Source organism: Apteryx mantelli, chromosome 1, assembly GCF_036417845.1.
Source record: "Apteryx mantelli isolate bAptMan1 chromosome 1, bAptMan1.hap1, whole genome shotgun sequence".
In the NCBI taxonomy this organism is placed as follows: domain Eukaryota; kingdom Metazoa; phylum Chordata; class Aves; order Apterygiformes; family Apterygidae; genus Apteryx; species Apteryx mantelli.
In genome coordinates this window covers 87729504-87746143 of record NC_089978.1, presented here as the reverse complement: position 1 = coordinate 87746143, position 16640 = coordinate 87729504, and the positions used below count along the sequence as shown (strand labels likewise).

Sequence of the window (16640 nt, the reverse complement as noted above, 5' to 3'; positions counted from 1 at the left end):
GGACCGTTTTGCCACAAGGCTTTACAGAATCCCCTAATTTGTTTGGGCAAGCCCTGGAGCAGGTCCTAAGTACTTACGAGACTAATCCTCAAATTACTTTAACACAATATGTGGATGATTTGCTTTTAGCAGGAAAAACCCAGGAGGAAGTTAGACGTGAGAGTATTAAGTTGTTAAATTTCCTAAGTTTAAAGGGACTGAAAGTATCAAAATCAAAGTTGCAATTTACAGAAGAAGAGGTGAAGTATTTGGGACATTGGCTTAGCAAGGGCACAAAAAAATTGGACCCTGAAAGGGTAAATGGTATACTGTCAATAAGACCCCCGAAGAGCAAAAGACAGGTCCGACAATTGCTGGGGTTATTGGGGTATTGCAGACAATGGATTGAAAATTATAGCAATAAAGTAAAATTTTTATATCAAAAACTAATAGTAGATTGGCTGATAAAATGGACTCAAACCGATGATCAAAGCCTCGAAGATTTGAAGGCCGACTTGGTGAATGCTCCTGTTTTGAGTTTACCAGATATTAAGAGATCATTCTACATGTTTATCAATACACAGGAAGGGACAGCCTTTGGAGTCCTAACACAGGAATGGGCAGGGAAAAAGAAACCTATAGGGTATCTTTCAAAATTGTTAGACCCCATCAGTCGGGGATGGCCCACTTGCTTACAAGCCATTGTAGCTACAGCCTTATTAGTAGAAGAGGCTAAAAAGATAACCTTTGGAGGAGAATTAAAAGTATATACCCCTCATAATATACAAGGAGTACTACAACAAAAAGCTGAAAAATGGATAACCGATGCCAGGCTATTAAAATATGAGGACATTTTAATCCATTCTCCAAAGTTGGAAATTGAGACTACAAGCTTGCAGAATCCAGCCCAGTTCCTGTATGGGGAACCCAGTGGTCAATTAAGACATGATTGCATGCGTCTAATAGAATACCAAACTAAAATAAGAGAAGATTTAGAAGAAGAAGAGTTACCAGAGGGGACTAAATTCTTTGTGGACGGATCCTCCCGCGTAGTTGAAGGAAAACGCAGATCAGGGTACGCTATTGTAGATGGGAAGTCTCTAGAGTTAATAGAATCAGGGCCCCTAGACAAAACTTGGTCGGCCCAGGCTTGTGAATTGTATGCGGTTTTTAGAGCCTTAGAAATTTTAAAAGGCAAAATAGGGACTATATACACCGACTCTAAATACGCTTATGGAGTAGTACATACATTTGGGAAAATATGGGAAGAAAGAGGACTGATTAATTCGCAAGGGAAGAATTTAGTGCACGAAAAATTAATTAGAAAAACTTTAGAAGCTCTGAGGGGACCTCGGAGAATCGCGGTAGTACACGTTAGGGGCCATCAAAAGGGCACATCTTACCACATAAGGGGAAATAATCTAGCAGATGAAGAGGCAAGAAAGGCAGCTTTACACCTATTGTCTGAAGGAAAAGAGGGCCAAGATAAACTAGATACCAGGATGAGTTTTACTAAACAGGAAACAGATAAATTACGACAGATAGGAGCCCTAGAAAAAGAAGGTAAATGGGTGTTGCCCGATGATAGAGAAATTGTATCCAAAGGTGTGGCTTGGAGAATCATGAAAGTATTCCACCGACAGACTCATTGGGGAGTGCAAGCATTAGTAGACCAGTTTGGAACCAAGTATATGTGCATTGGAATATATGACATAGCAAAAAGACTAGTGGGAGAATGTTTGACCTGTCAGAAGGTTAACAAGCAGCACCTCAGAGAAAAAGTCCCAGGGGGACTATCAATAGCCAAGAGGCCATTTGAGAAAATACAGGTTGACTTTACAGAACTCCCGAAAGTGGGCAGGTATAAATACCTATTAGTTATAGTAGATCATTTAACTTACTTTATAGAAGCCTTTCCCGTAGCCCGAGCTACTGCGAAATCGGTAGCCAAGATATTGCTAGAAAACATCATACCCCGGTATGGGAATGTATCGGTCATAGACTCAGACAGGGGGCCACATTTTACATCCAAAGTCATTAAAGAAACATTAGATCCTTTAGGGATCAAGTGGGAGTATCACACTCCTTGGCATCCTCAAAGTTCGGGAAAGGTAGAGAGGATGAATGGGGAAATAAAAAAACAGTTAACGAAGCTAATGATGGAAACCCAGATGAATTGGATCAAGTGTTTACCCTTAGCCTTGTTGAATATACGAACTCAGCCCAGAACTGACACAGGAGTCTCCCCTTTTGAAATGTTATATGGGATGCCATATGATTTAGAAATACCAAAAGAACATCCTAAAGCAGAAGAGAGATTATTACAGAAATATATTACAGAGCTTATGAAGAGAAGACAAGAATTGATAAAGAAAGGACTAATAGTACAGAGACCTCCACTAGATGTAGCCATTCACCGAGTTAACCCTGGAGACAAGGTTTTAATTAAAACCTGGAAAGACTCGTCTTTGACTCCCCACTGGGAGGGACCTTTCCTTGTTTTGCTTACCACAAACACTGCTATTCGCACCGCAGAGCGAGGATGGACACATGCCAGCAGAATTAAAGGGCCGATCTCAGAATCATCGTGGGAAGCCTTTGGAAACCCGGACAATTTAAAAGTAACCTTTAAGAAGAAACCTAGAAACCTCGATAAGTAAGACCACATTTTGTAAAACCTCACATTGTATTTGTTATCCCTTTGTGTGTTATGCATGTAGGCTTTGTAAAGGGAAGTAGTGGACTCATTGGTAGTACGGGTACCTCCCTAGCGGCAGTTGTTGCCTTTGTTATGGCAAATTGACCTATTTGACATTAAAAAGGGATCTCAAGAAAAGATCGGTGGAATGGTGGGAAGCTTTTGCTAAAGGGGTACAACCAGAGAAAGGTTGTACCTACGCCAACCACCCCGATCACATAAGGCCAAAATTGAAAACACCAATTGTAGGTGGACCGTGCTGTATGTTGAGTGTCTCCCTCAAAGAACTGGGAAGCCTTTAAAATCAGAAAGGCTCATAAAGGAGGTTCCCCTGAAGAATACGGCTGCTGTCGAGAAGACGGTACACCCTGCTGCTCTGAGCAAAAGAGTAGGCAGAGGAGACAGAGACGTATGGAAACTGTGGGGATTGAGGCCAATAAGCCACCTCCTAAGCAGGGATACCCAAAATTGTAAGGCCCAGACTCTTTAAAGTCCCAGAGACACTTGGCATCACAGATCGCCCCTCCAAGGCATTAAGGGTTCGTAAAATATCCGTTAGCCAAGTCATGGGTCCACTACTCCTCTGGAAGACGAATCAAAGGGGAACATAATATACACCAACCCTTTAAGTGGTCATTAATAAGGTGGGAGGATCAAACAGTGATCCAAGTACGAAGTGTACCCGGGAGTCCTACATTTACAGCTACTTTTTGTGAGTTGGTGCCTATTGAACCATGTCTAAATCATATGGGGTTTTTACTTTTGTCCTAGTTCTAATCCTGGGCTGTAACTACCCAAACTCTTATTATTGTGCTTATCGGGGATGTGAAACTATAGCCTCTGATTGGACTCCAGAAGCAGGGTTAGATAAGTTTTTATCAGTAAAATGGGGGCCTTCTGGGTGTACCCCCCCCCCCCAAAGAGGATCTCCAGCTGGGGTATTGGGGAAATCCCCACTATACCCCCCCCGGGAACTTGTAAACATTTAATATCACCCATCCAGAGGATCCGGGATGGTTTTTGGGAAAGACCTGGGGAGTCCGTTACTGGGAGTCCGGGACCGATAGAGGTGGATTAATTTTCATAAAGAAAGATGCTCCCCCTGGCACAGGAGGCTGTTGTTCGATTTGATGAACAAATTAAAAAGGACCAAAACAAAAAGGGGGGATTGTGATAGGTGATAATTTGTTACATCAACTCGTGAAGTGATTTTACCATGAAACTAGGCACTAAGTACGGGCTATCACCACAATGATTGTACTGAGCCAGCAGAGCGATATTGTATTGTGAAATGTATGCGCGCGACCTGAAGGGCACCACGCACAACGCAGAGGAAGACCCCAGCTTTCATCCCGACCCCCCCCCCCCCCCCCAGCAACAGCCGGCGCAACCACAGAAGTTGCAGGCATATAAGGGGACTGTGAGCGGGGGGATTGCGCGCGCCGTTGGTGGAGCAGGAGACTCCCCGGCCGCCCAGCGCTGTTTTGCTTACTTGTGACTTGCTCAATTACTCTATTAAATTGGAGTTTATGCAACCCGGCCCGAGTGGTTGTCAATTTGTCGCGTTTACCTATAACAATTTTGCTGTTTTTCATCACCTCTTACATGCATAATCGTTACAACTGAGGGTCTGCAAAAATTGTTTGGCATAATTACATTCTGGAAAAGCTTTTGGATTATGTGGTGAATATATTTTCTGCAGTTTGAAGCCTCTTTTTAGAGAGAAAAAAGATAGTTTTATAAAAGATATCAAAACAACCTTCTGAATGGTTTCAGTGCTGATATTGGAAATCAGATCTATTATTTATACAGGCTGTATCTGAAAATTTTTGAGTTGCTTAGAGGCTTGTTACTTCTCTTTAATAACAATGAAAAATGTAAATTTAACTATTGTTTTTGTCATGACTAGGAACCTTGCAGTACATGGCTCCAGAAATCATTGATAAAGGACCACGTGGATATGGTGCACCAGCTGACATCTGGTCACTAGGTTGTACCATCATTGAAATGGCAACAGGCAAACCTCCATTTCATGAACTAGGGGAGCCTCAAGCAGCAATGTTTAAAGTAAGCATAATGTGATAGGTAATAATTTGTTACATCAACTCGTGAAGTGATTTTATCATGAAACTAGGCGCTAAGTACCGGCTATCACCACAATGATTGTACTGAGTCAGCAGAACGATATTGTATTGTGAAATGTATGCGCGTGACCTGAAAGGCACTACGTACAACGCAGAGGAAGACGCCAGCTTTCATCCCGACCCCCCCCAGCAACAGCCGGCGCAACCACAGAAGTTACAGGCATATAAGGGGACTGTGAGCGGGGGATTGTGCGCGCCGTTGGTGGAGCAGGAGACTCCCCGGCCGCCCAGCGCTGTTTTGCTTACTTGTGACTTGCTCAATTATTCTATTAAATTGGAGTTTATGCAACCCAGCCCGAGTGGTTGTCAATTTGTCGCGTTTACCTATAACACATAATTTATTTGCATTTGAATTTTGAAATACTAACTTAATTTTTTAGTATTAATTTAATTGGTTGTTACCACTTGTTACATGGGTTGTTCTGCACAAAGCCACAGTCTGACCTGTGTTCTTGAAGCTGACTGAATGATCCTTCTCTGCTTTAAGTTGTATTGCTCTAAGATGGTAGTAATTCATTTTTCTGTTGGAAATATATCATGACTTAGCATAGCAACCTGAAAAGTTAGTGAGGATTTATGAAAACTAATGATGTTCTCGGTCCTGTCACTTCTTTCATCTTCTGCTCTTGGTTTATGATTTTCTTCTTGGCAACCAGAGTCTCCAGTGGTGACAACCAAGTTCTTTCTGCTCCTTTAAATCTTTTTTAAAAGCTTCACTGTCAGAGGGAAGCTTTGTCTTGTCTTTCAAAGGCCCAGTCTTTGCAAGATGGTAGGAAGCTGTGGTGGAAGAGGGGGGCCTAACTTTCCTCGATTTTTGGTGTGGACCCCGGGAGCTCTGTATTTCACATCCTAAGTCTTTTGGATCAGACCTACCTCCTTGGGGTAAACTGTTGATTCTGTTACCTTGTTTCTCTTAGTGAATCTGTTTTCAAATATTCAAATTAACACTGGAGGAGAGAATGCTTCAGATAACTTTTCCAAACACAATTTATTTTCAGAAGTATTTCTTCTAACTCTAAAACTCATAGTAATATGAAAACTATGATTTGATAATGTGCGTCCAGTATGAAAAAATTTTTTGATTCTTCTACTGGTTTGCAGTCGGCCCTTTAGCAAAGTATTTAACTTTTCACTTATGCTTCAGATTCCTCATTCTTAAATATGGAAAATATCATTCGCATAACCAAGTAAACTGCAGTTTAAATTATGAATATTAAATGTTTTGTCTTGTGGAAAGTCACCCTGTGAGCATTAGTATAATTATTAATGGCACCATGGTAATAAAATCAAATCTTTATCAATAACTACAGTAGGCTGGGCTCCAATTCAGCATGGCATGTAACACCATGTTTCAGCTTAGGCTGAGTCCTCCCATGTAGCACAGCTAAAAGGCAAAGAAAGGGATGTTTACGGGTTTTGATTTAGTTGTTCTGACAGTGTAACATGGCACCTTGGTGCTGTTGGCTTGTGACACTGCCTCAAAGGAAGCTGCATGAGGGAACATGGTTTGGTTCACTAAAGCATTCCTGATGGAGCCATGGGAAGAGAGAGTCTTTCCATGTCACTGTAAATGCCAGATGTGGTTCTGTCAGCAGATGCCTTGTCATGTTGTATCTGGCACTTAGCTGAACTATTCAGTGAAGGATGTGTGTGTGTCTTCATTTTTCTGCACATTTTAGTGAACTGTCAGGAAGTCCTGGTTTAGTTGTGGGTGCTTGATGAGCTCTGCAAAGGCTGACAAGGTGAATGTGGGCAGAATCGTGCATGTCCCTAGGTCCTGCCCATAAGTGTCTTCTGGCCGCAGAGCTTCCAAAATCTTTAGAATCGGTATTTTTTAAAATGCTTTTCTTACACTTCTTTCTTCAAGGATGTGGCATGGTTTTTGCTTTTTTACTGCAGACTGTGTTATTATGCTACAGTCAAGCATTTGCTTTTGTTTTCTGTTTCTTGACTCTGCTGAGACCTGCTTGGAACTGCCCCTTGCTGGGCACTGCAAATCTTGCCATTTCGTTTTGCTGTGTGATAGAAGCAAGCAAATTAGAAGCCAGGTTTGCAGCCTAGAATGAAGCAGACTGACTGGGCAGGCATGTAAAAAGAGCAGAGGCCTGGAAAACTTGGTATTGAACTTCTGAAGGTCCCCACCTCCAGACATGCACACTCTGGCATGCACAGGGCAGGTGAGGAGAAGGAAAGGCTGAGTTTGGCTATGTAGGCAATATGGAAATTGCAAATGACCAAAGAGCTGGACCAAGTAGAGAAAAGGAGAGGAAAAAAATCTAGAATTGGAAATAATTCTTGGCTGATTGTACATTATCTGGTATTTCATCTCTGAGCATATGTGTGCATCTGGTTCTGTGTGAAAGGAGTGGGAACAAATGACATTCAGTGGAGATAAAGTGTTGCCACAGAATTTCAGAATGCTGGCTACGAAAGTTATTCCTGTTGAGCCACAGAGATAAAGATGAGATTTGGAGAAATGCATTCAAAGTTACTGGACTTGGCTTGGGCAGTCCTGGGTTTTGTTTAGCTGCTTAAGAGTATAACCTGGCACCACTGTGCTGTCAGCTGGTGACATTGCCCCAGTTGAAGCTGGCTTCATGAGCCTGTCCCTGGAGCGCACGAACAGGAGAGGGCCGCCACAGACATGGGCATGTCAACAGGAGCTATTAGAGCCCAGCAAAGAGCTGGCTGTCTCGGACTGGGCTCTGAAGCAAAAGTCTTGCTGGACTGACTTTATGAAGTGGTAGAACTATGTATCCCATTATAAGGCACTGTCCAAAACGTACATGGGATTTTACAAATCAAATAAAGAAGCTCCGTCAGACAAACAAAATATCCAGATGTTAGGTGACCTGCCCAGTCATATATTGGTGTTTTTTTTTTTTTTTTTTTTTTTTTTTTTTTGCAGAGGTTAGCAAGTTGCATGTATATAAAAATGTTACCTGCAGTCTCTGACTCTGCAGGAAATAGAGTTTTGAATGTGCTTAGAGACATGGTTCGGAAGGACTTAATGCATGAGCGTTTCAGAGTCTGCACCATCATTCAAATGCAGGCACTGCTGTTCAGCATTTTTTGCTTCAGCCTGCATTGAGAGTAGACTTTACAGATCTCAAAAAGCTAAACCACTATTGTAAGTGCATAATGGTGCCACAGTGTGTTAATGCAATTGTATAATGAGACTATTTAAACAACTCTCTATTTCAGCAAGCTGCTGGCACTTGTTTAACTGCTCGGCTATCTCCCTTGTGGCCATTGTCTTTTGGAGGCCTTGCTGCTTGTTCTCTAGAGCCTGTTTTACTTAAAGATGTGTTTACATAATGATACTGAGACTACGAGGCATAATTTTGCCAGATACATGCCATACAGTGCACCTGCTACATAACTCTTTCTTCAAAACATTTATGCCAGCTTTGCACTGATGAATAAGATGGCAATGAAGGTGCTGGAGAAATCACTAGGGAGCAACCTGGAGAAATAAATCTTTACTGACTTAAGGTGTATAATATGGGGGGAGGGGGCAGGTGTCTTGTTTAACCCTTTGGGCGTCATGTAATTATTTCCAGTTAAATAACACTGAAACGCAATGAAAGACATCTGGCCTGAGTGTTGAGGGTGGCGACAAGGTCTGGCAAGGTCATCATGAGCATTCGTACAAGGGAATTTGGCAGCAGCAGCAGGAGCGGAGCAGGTGCAGGCCCTGGGCAGGGAGGCAGTGAGGCAGCCGGCGCTAGAGAGGGAAGCTGTGCCCGCTCCTTGGCATTGCGGCAGCGGGGGAGATCAGCAACCAAAGAGATACTGCGTTGGGCAGGGAGGTGGGAAGGCTATGCAACAGCAGAAGGGATTTGTGGCTAGTAGGAGAAGCAGTATTTGAAGCACTCGATACAGATAATGTCCAGGCCCTGAGATTGTGTAAAGGTAGAAGGTTGGATACATCCATGTGTTGACATTTATGTTACACCACGTGGGCATTCATGCCACGTCTGCGATGAAACAGTAGGATCAGAGCCTCCCTGTCACTTTGCTGCCGCATGTGAGCACCTGGATCATCGCTTTCCCACTTTGCAAATGCAGTCAGTGCAGGCGTGACAGATTATAGCAAAAAAAGCTTTGGCCCATGGTCTTTTTTCATTTGGTTGGTTGAGTCACATTAAAATAATTTGCATTCCTATTTAACTTGCAGGTTGGGATGTTTAAGATTCATCCTGAAATTCCTGAGTTGCTGTCTGGTGAAGCAAGGGCCTTTATTTTGCTCTGTTTTGAACATGATCCTAGTAAATGTGTTACAGCATCTGATTTGCTCAGAGACTGCTTCCTGAAGCAAGTCAACAAGGGCAAGAAAAACAGAATTGCATTCAAGCCTTCAGGTAAGGAATTATCAGCCAAATGCAAGTCAACATCATCATTAAGTGTTACATAAAAGATTGGAATCATTAAGCAATTTCTGTTAGTAAGGATGTTGGATGTGCCAAGAAATCATCAGGAGCCCAACTGTTGAAAGTGCCCGTGATTTGTAATTAGTTGTATCTAATTTTAACAATTCCCATAAAAAAGGTGTCTCGCTTATTTTGTGCTTTGCTTGCTGAAATCTCCCAACCCTATTCTTCCTCTCCCAAAAATAAATGCCTCATTTTGAGTAAATTAAAATTATAAAAATGACATTCATTCAAGACTTCCCAAAGAAATTTTGCATTTTAGGTTCACCATTATATGCACCATAAAGATCTGAGTTTTAGAATGTAGGTCCTTGGCACCTGAAAATGAGTCTCCCCTTATGCTATGTCAAACTGGGGCCATGTATCTTGGGACACACCATCTCTCTCTCTCTCTCTCTCTCTCTCTTTTTTTATTTGTCATGCACATCTGGATTTGTTCAGTATTCAGTTTACGTGGGTCTCCTTGGTGTGCATGGGTGAGCATTTTTAAACCTAATATGTAACTTGGAAATTTGGCATTTAGGTGCTGAAGTGGGTGTTTGGGGGGGGAGGTTGTTTTGTTTCATCCCCCTAGTGTCTTCTCCCTGCCTCTTCCTGCCTTCAGTTTATCCTCCGATAAACTGAATATCTTCTGCTCCCATTGGAAGTCAGCCACTTTCTCAGTGATAAGGTAAGCAAACCTTAGTATTGACCTGCCAAAGAAATCATTAATATTTGAAGGAGGCTCCCATTTAAAAACAAGCACAACCCTTGGTCTTGTATCTTCTTTCCCTTGCCTATACACACACATGCACATCCTCTCACTGCAAACTGAATCAAATTTCCCTTTTGGGGTATTTTTCCCTGTCAGCAGGGAGTTTTGGAGGAAAAAAAGTGGGGGGTTGGTGGCATTGTAAGGGAAAAAAAGTAGCAAAGACTTCATAACATTTAGCTGAGTTGATTTTTGTGGGGAAATGGGCATCTCCCCGCGTCCTGAGGGGCAGTGGGTACAGAGAAGAGCTGCAGTCCCCACTGCTCCCTGGCTGCCCCTGTCCGGCGCAGGCAAGGGGTAGCTGCAGAGCTCACACGGCTCAACCCGGGGTGGCAGCCAGGAGCTACGGGAAGAGCTGTGGCCTCCCGTACCGCTGCGCTTAGGCTCTCTGCAGCCTTCCTGGCCTTTGGTTGAGGATGTATTTCTGGAGCAACCAGGCAGCATTAGAACGGATGCAGCCCACCTTGCTAGCTGCCTGGGGAACAACAGGGTTTTGTCTACTGCCAGAGTTGTCTTCTGCACCCTCCTGCCTGCCTCCCTCTCTCCTGCCCTCACAGAGGAGGTGGTGGACCTCCTCGAGACAGCAGGAGGAGGTGATCCTGCCATGGAGACACCGGTGCTGTGGCAGGAAGTGAGTGCAGCATTGGCCGCGGATGTTAGCAGAGTAGGCAACTGCTGCAAATGCTGCTCACTGGTGAGGGCAGGGAACGGCAAAATGGCTCCAGCCAAACATCTCCTTTGCTGTGCTGGAGCTGTGGCGAGCTGTGGTGGCTGCTGCGGCCATCTCCAAGGGGAGGCTCGGGATCCTAAGGCAGGTTGTGGCCCAGCAGTTGCCGCACTCTCATGTGCAGTTTACTCTGCTGTTTCCCTTGCCTCAGTTTCCTCAGCTTTGCCCCCATCTTTTCATCCTGTCTAAATTCTTCTTCCTTCTGATAATAAAAGCAGCCCAGATCAAGTTGCAGCCCTTACTCTTGGGACAGCAACTTTCAATTTTCTGTGCTGCTGAGAAGCCTTGAACCAGTTCTGACAAGGTGATGTATGTTTTTTCATTTCAGTGACTGTTTAACCTAAGCCATTTGACCATCAATCATGTACTGTGGAGTATGTCAGAGCTTTCTGAACTACTTCAACTTCCAGCACTCTTCCTCCCCTGCCTCCTGGCTCCTCCAAGCAATTTCTAGTGACAAACATCAAAAACCTTTGTGATATTTTAGGTTCATGGATACGTGACAGAAATTCTTCCTCCTTACCTTTCTTATCACACAGCTGCAAACAGGCAAATAGAATTATAGGAAGCTCTGAGCATCTGATATATATATATTTTTTTCTTCTTATTTTCAAGATGAATTGGAGTGGAACAATAGACTTCCTTCAGGCTTGTCCTAAAAGAGAGAATTCATACTGAGGGCAAGGGGACATGCAAGCGAGGCAGGTACCTAGGAGGTCAGAGAAGGAGCAAATTTAGGTCCATTAGCACAATCTGGCAGAGGCAAGGAGGGAGGAGGCAGGTAGCGGACTGCTTCCTGCTTAGAGGAATAGCTGTGGTGGAACAGCTGGTGGTAACCTGCTGGATTGAGAAAGGCTTTTTAAATAGCTGTATAGCCAGGTGTATGGCTTCAGGAGACCAGCACCAAGAAGTGTGTGTGTATGTGGGAGAAGGAGAGAGAGAAATATTGGTAACAAAATGTCATTTTCATATTAGTATCTATCATCTACTTTGCTGTCTTTGGGTTCAGCAGTTATCTAATTCATACCTTTTAATGTTTATGTATATAAGGATTTTGACCTCTATTGCTGCTTTCTATCAGCAAGGCTGCATCTGCCTCAGTCACTTTACCAAATGAAGTCTTGACATCATCAAAGATGATCGTGGGCTGCAATTTTAAGAGCATCACCCTTTCCTGCCTAGTTCCGTTAAATGTTTTACAATGTCTGTTCACAGATTACAATCGTAATACATCTCTTCCACTGCTGCTCCACGGAGAACAGCCTGGCAGTAGCAGCAGTGGGCATGGGTCTGTTTTGCCAGACTCTGACATACAGCATGACATGTTATTCAAAAGGCCAAAGAGATCCATTTCAGAGATTCAGACAAAGCATCACATTTCCCATTTATTAAGGTAAAGTGTTTGTTTTTGGCTTGACCCCAGTGATGCTTATGTGCATTTAATTCATGTGTTTTTTTATCTGAAGACAATTGTGGCACATAATGAGTAGGTAAGCAGGTGTGCTAAATAGCAAGTGCATTGCATAAACAAGGTACCAGTTGATTTGTATGGTCTATATGTAACTAATGAATAGTGATCCTCTCTCTTCTGAAGGTTTCCATGTATTTATGTACTTTTTTCTAGTGAATAAATGTCAGTTTTCCTATTGACTGAATGGATGTTGACTCAGGAGTAAGTGGAAGAGTTCCTCCTTTCCAAGTACTCATGAAAAAACTTGGGAAAGGGGCAGCAGAAACACAGTTCTGCTGATCAGAGAGCACAAAACACTTCCAAATTAATGTGTTACAATATGGGGCCAGAAGAAATTCTGGCGTAGTTATCTCAGTCCAGGGTTTTCAGCTTTCCACCCCTAAACTGAACCAGTGCTGAGTGACTTTGGTGCCAGTTTCTCAGTAGGATGAAATCAGAATGGTTCCCTTGGCTTCAGGGAGAAAGGCTGGTTGAGAATCTGAACTGTCTTCTCTCTCCGAATTAGTGTTCGACAGCCTGGTCAATCTGTTGCTGTTATTTAACCCACTTTCTAACTTATTAACTATCCCTACTCACCTGTGGCAGTACTGACGTATTGCTAATGCTGAGGTCTTTCTTTGTGTTTGGCCCTGCTGCTGGTGCCCCAGCATGCCTGATGAGAGCTTGGTCTCGGAGGACAGGAACATGTCTTCTTCCGTGGAGGACAAGGATTCTGGCCTGTTTCTGCTGAGGAAGGACAGCGAACGCCGAGCCATTCTCTATAAGATTCTTAAAGAAGAACAGAATGAAGTTGCTTCAAATTTGCAGGACTGTATTGCACAGGTAATTTCGCTTGAGCACTACTTTTCCTGCTTAAAAAGGAAAATTAAAAATCAGGTAGTCAGTATCATTCCTTTTTCTGAAGACTAATATAGGAAGGTGCTAACAGTTTTAAATTAGTAGGAGTTTACCTTTCTGCAGTTCAAGTTTATGCTGGCACTCGTGTTTGATGGCCTGTGAACTTTTAACTGCTCGGATTGTTCCTTCTGGATATTTTAATCTCTGAAATATGTAAGTGTGTAAGCCTTCTGCTGTATCCTGAATGGATAGCAGACCCCATCTTCTGCCTGCTGCTGGGCTCTTGGTTTTTGCTTTTTTTGGCGGGGTGGTGATTACTTTGCAGGTGTTCCAGAGGGCTTGGGAGGAGGGGTTGTGGGTTTTTTTTTTTTTTTTTTTCTCCTTTTTTTAAAGGATATGGAAATGGAATACCAGCTAGTAATAGGTCTTGTTAGCAAAACTACAGATAATTCAAAATATATGTAAACTAGGTACGGTACGTTAACTTTTAAAAAGCTAAGGCAGATTTCTACAGAGGGAAGGGTTGACTGTAAAGAGAAGCAAGAAAAAAGCCTGTGTTCCATGACCCTGAGCTGTGGGTGTTGGGAATGGTTAAGCTGTAGCCAGGATACGCCATGCACCAGTAACAGAGCTGATATTGTTTAGGCTTTTCTTCCTAACGTCTGCTTATAATGTGCCACAATCATGATATATTTTTACAAAAGCTGGTGGGACCCCTCTGACTGCTGGGGTGAGCCCCAGCCAAGCCCAGCAGCGGGAGTCAGCACAGGGTTTGCTTCTCTCTGACTTGCTTCCCCTGCAGGCCGCGTACCAGGGCTAGCCGCTTGCCTCTGGCCTGGGGGGGCCCTTGTTCAGCTTTACCAGACCCAAGAAAAGGGCCAGCAGGCTAAGGCTGGGGAGGTGAGTAGGGGCAAATTTCTGCTTTGCTCTGAACTTAAATTGCAGCATAGCTCATAGCCTTACAGAGCAGAGGACTAAAACTCGTATGAGAGACCTCAGTCAGAACCAGGTTTGGAACCACGGGTCTAAATATTTTCCAGGAGAAGGAAAGATTATTTAGTAACAGCAAGTCCCACCTCAGTCTCCAGCTGTTTTGTGGCACTGCTCAAATGTTCTCTATCAATCGTCTCCTACCCATAATTTCTGTAATACTTCTCCCTTTGCCTTATAACTATACAGGTTTGTTGTTCTCACATGTAGTAATTGGGTGGCTCTGTGTAAGGGTTATGGACTGCAAATCTTCAGATGAACCCTTGAGACCTATCACTATGTAACCTTAGAACTTTTTCTGACTTCTGATAAATGTGTGTATAAACATAATGCTTTGCCTAAGGACATCAGATGTCTGCATAATTAGATGTAAGGTCACATTCAACTTACTGTAAGGATGGCATTTACAAAAATTTGGGTCTTTTATCAGTCCGCTCTGCCATTTTTATGGGAGCGCTACCCTCTGCAGTACACTGGAGAAATGTACAGCTCTTATCTGGAACCTCTTCCCTATGTGACAGCCACGGTATCAATAGACTTAACGCCTACTTTCCAAAAATAAAATTAATGTAAAAAAAATTAGTTAGAAAAAGGTAGACAATAAAAGCTCTGAAGAAACAAAACTTTTGTGATTTCTGTGCATAGCTGTGAAATACACGTGTGAAGCTAAAAATCATAACCCTAAATATACTGATGCTACTAATTAGTTGTTTATGAATCAGGGATTTATTTAATATACATTTCTTGTCACTTCTCCAGAGCTCTGAACTGCAACTTTCAGTAACCCACATCAAGCAAATTATTGGGATTTTAAGGGACTTCATACACTCTCCTGAGCACAGAGTGATGGCTTCTACCATATCCAAGTTGAAAATGGATTTGGACTTTGACAGCACTTCCATCAATCAGATTCATCTGGTGCTATTTGGATTTCAGGATGCGGTGAGCTCTTGGCTTAGCACAGAAGGAGAGGAATTCTTCCCCGACAAACCTCACCCCAGGTGGTTGTAGCTTCCCCATTCGTCCTCACGCAGTCTTGACTTCATCCCTGTTGATGCTGAACAGCCATTTGCTGTCTGTGGTCCAGCCTCTCTGTCCGCCGGGAAAGGTGGGAGAATGTGGGCACTATGGAGTAGGTAAGGCCCCGGTGACAGATCATAGGCAGGACAAGGAGAAGAGAAAATGTGTTTGAAGGTCAGGTTTATGGCTGGAGACCCTGCGACCACCAATGCTGAAAGTGCTCTTGGGCAAAAAGGAAGCGTGGGGTTGTCCTGGGCATCAGACAAGCTCTGCTGAGGTGTTGTGTCCTGGCACGCAGGGGCGGACACAGAGCCCATGTGTGCCAGAGCCTCAGAGAGCTCCCAGGTGGGCCACAAGGCCAAGTGGTGCTTGAGGGGCTGCCTGTGGGCAGCAAGCGCTAATGTCTGTGCTGGATCCTACATCAATTTCCTGTTCTACCTCTCTGTGTAGTGAAGAGGGGGCTTGAATATTACAGTCTGGGTAGAGTTTGAACGCTGTAGCCTAAAAATGTCAAATCTGTTGATTAGACTTTCAAAGGTGAGGCAGCTTTATTGACTCCTGCAGTTGCTACTGTATAATACTTTGATTATGGAAAATAATCAATTTCTTTCCTAAGGTATAAGCAAATGTCATCTGCTGTTCCTTTGACTTGCTTATTTCTTTATAGGTGAACAAAGTATTAAGGAACCACTTAATAAGGCCCCACTGGATGTTTGCAATGGATAACATCATTCGCCGCGCAGTCCAAGCAGCAGTCACTATTCTTATTCCAGGTAGGTCAAAACAGCTGAACACAGTCTGAGGGGAAAAGGAAAAGGTTGTTTCCATATCAGAGATACAGCAAATGGAACAGTTTAGATGTTTAGATTTAATCTGTCAGCAAGTTATTAGCTGCACTTCATGTGTCCCTACATTAAAGGCACAGGGTCAGAATGTTGTACAGAAGTGTAGATCTCGAGGCGTAACACTGTACTTGCAGTACAAAAGTGCCTAACAAACAGGTACATTTCCAGTGGTTCTGCACCACCAGTGTGGTTGAGCTATTAAAAAAAAAAAAGGCAAATTCTGTCCAAGCTGAGGCATTTCTAATAAGAAACAAACTATTTCGTGCAACATTTTATGAAGCCCAAGGTGGATAACTATGCAGAGGTCTGGTTATGTATTTTGAAAAGTGGTTATTGAACACTGGAACATGCAGAGAAGGGGAAGGGACAGTTCGTTTATATGAAGAGGAATATGATTTTGGCCTATATGTTGGTAGTAGGGAAAATCGCCACCAAGGAGGAGGATATATGACTACGAACTGTCTAGGGATAAGTCTAGGTTGGAAATTTCCAAGTAGTTTGGTAACTCTTGGAAGTGCTGAGCCCCCTCCAGTGTGAGAATATTCTGAGTGCACTTATTGATGGTGAGCCCTTTCAGTTCAAAGTGGCTATGGCTTTTTAACCAAATCAGCCAAATTTTTTCAGGACTTCATTAGCAGGAGAAAGATGGAAATTGTTCTTTAGTTGGAAGGGCAGCACATACCAAGAGGAGAAACGAGGTTAGAAATGCTACCCAGAAAAAAGGAAGGCTTTTTAAAACTGTTGT

General features: G+C 43.2%; 1 protein-coding gene across 1 annotated transcript in view; it reads left to right on the top strand.

The window, feature by feature from the left end:
• The window catches only part of MAP3K15 (mitogen-activated protein kinase kinase kinase 15), an 87085-nt gene that overhangs the window by 67192 nt on the left and 3253 nt on the right, over positions 1 to 16640 (top strand). Inside the window, 6 exon segments of the mRNA XM_067289455.1 lie at positions 4587 to 4744; positions 9002 to 9185; positions 11948 to 12125; positions 12851 to 13025; positions 14790 to 14972; positions 15718 to 15823. Coding sequence (XP_067145556.1) covers positions 4587 to 4744; positions 9002 to 9185; positions 11948 to 12125; positions 12851 to 13025; positions 14790 to 14972; positions 15718 to 15823 — 984 coding nt within the window.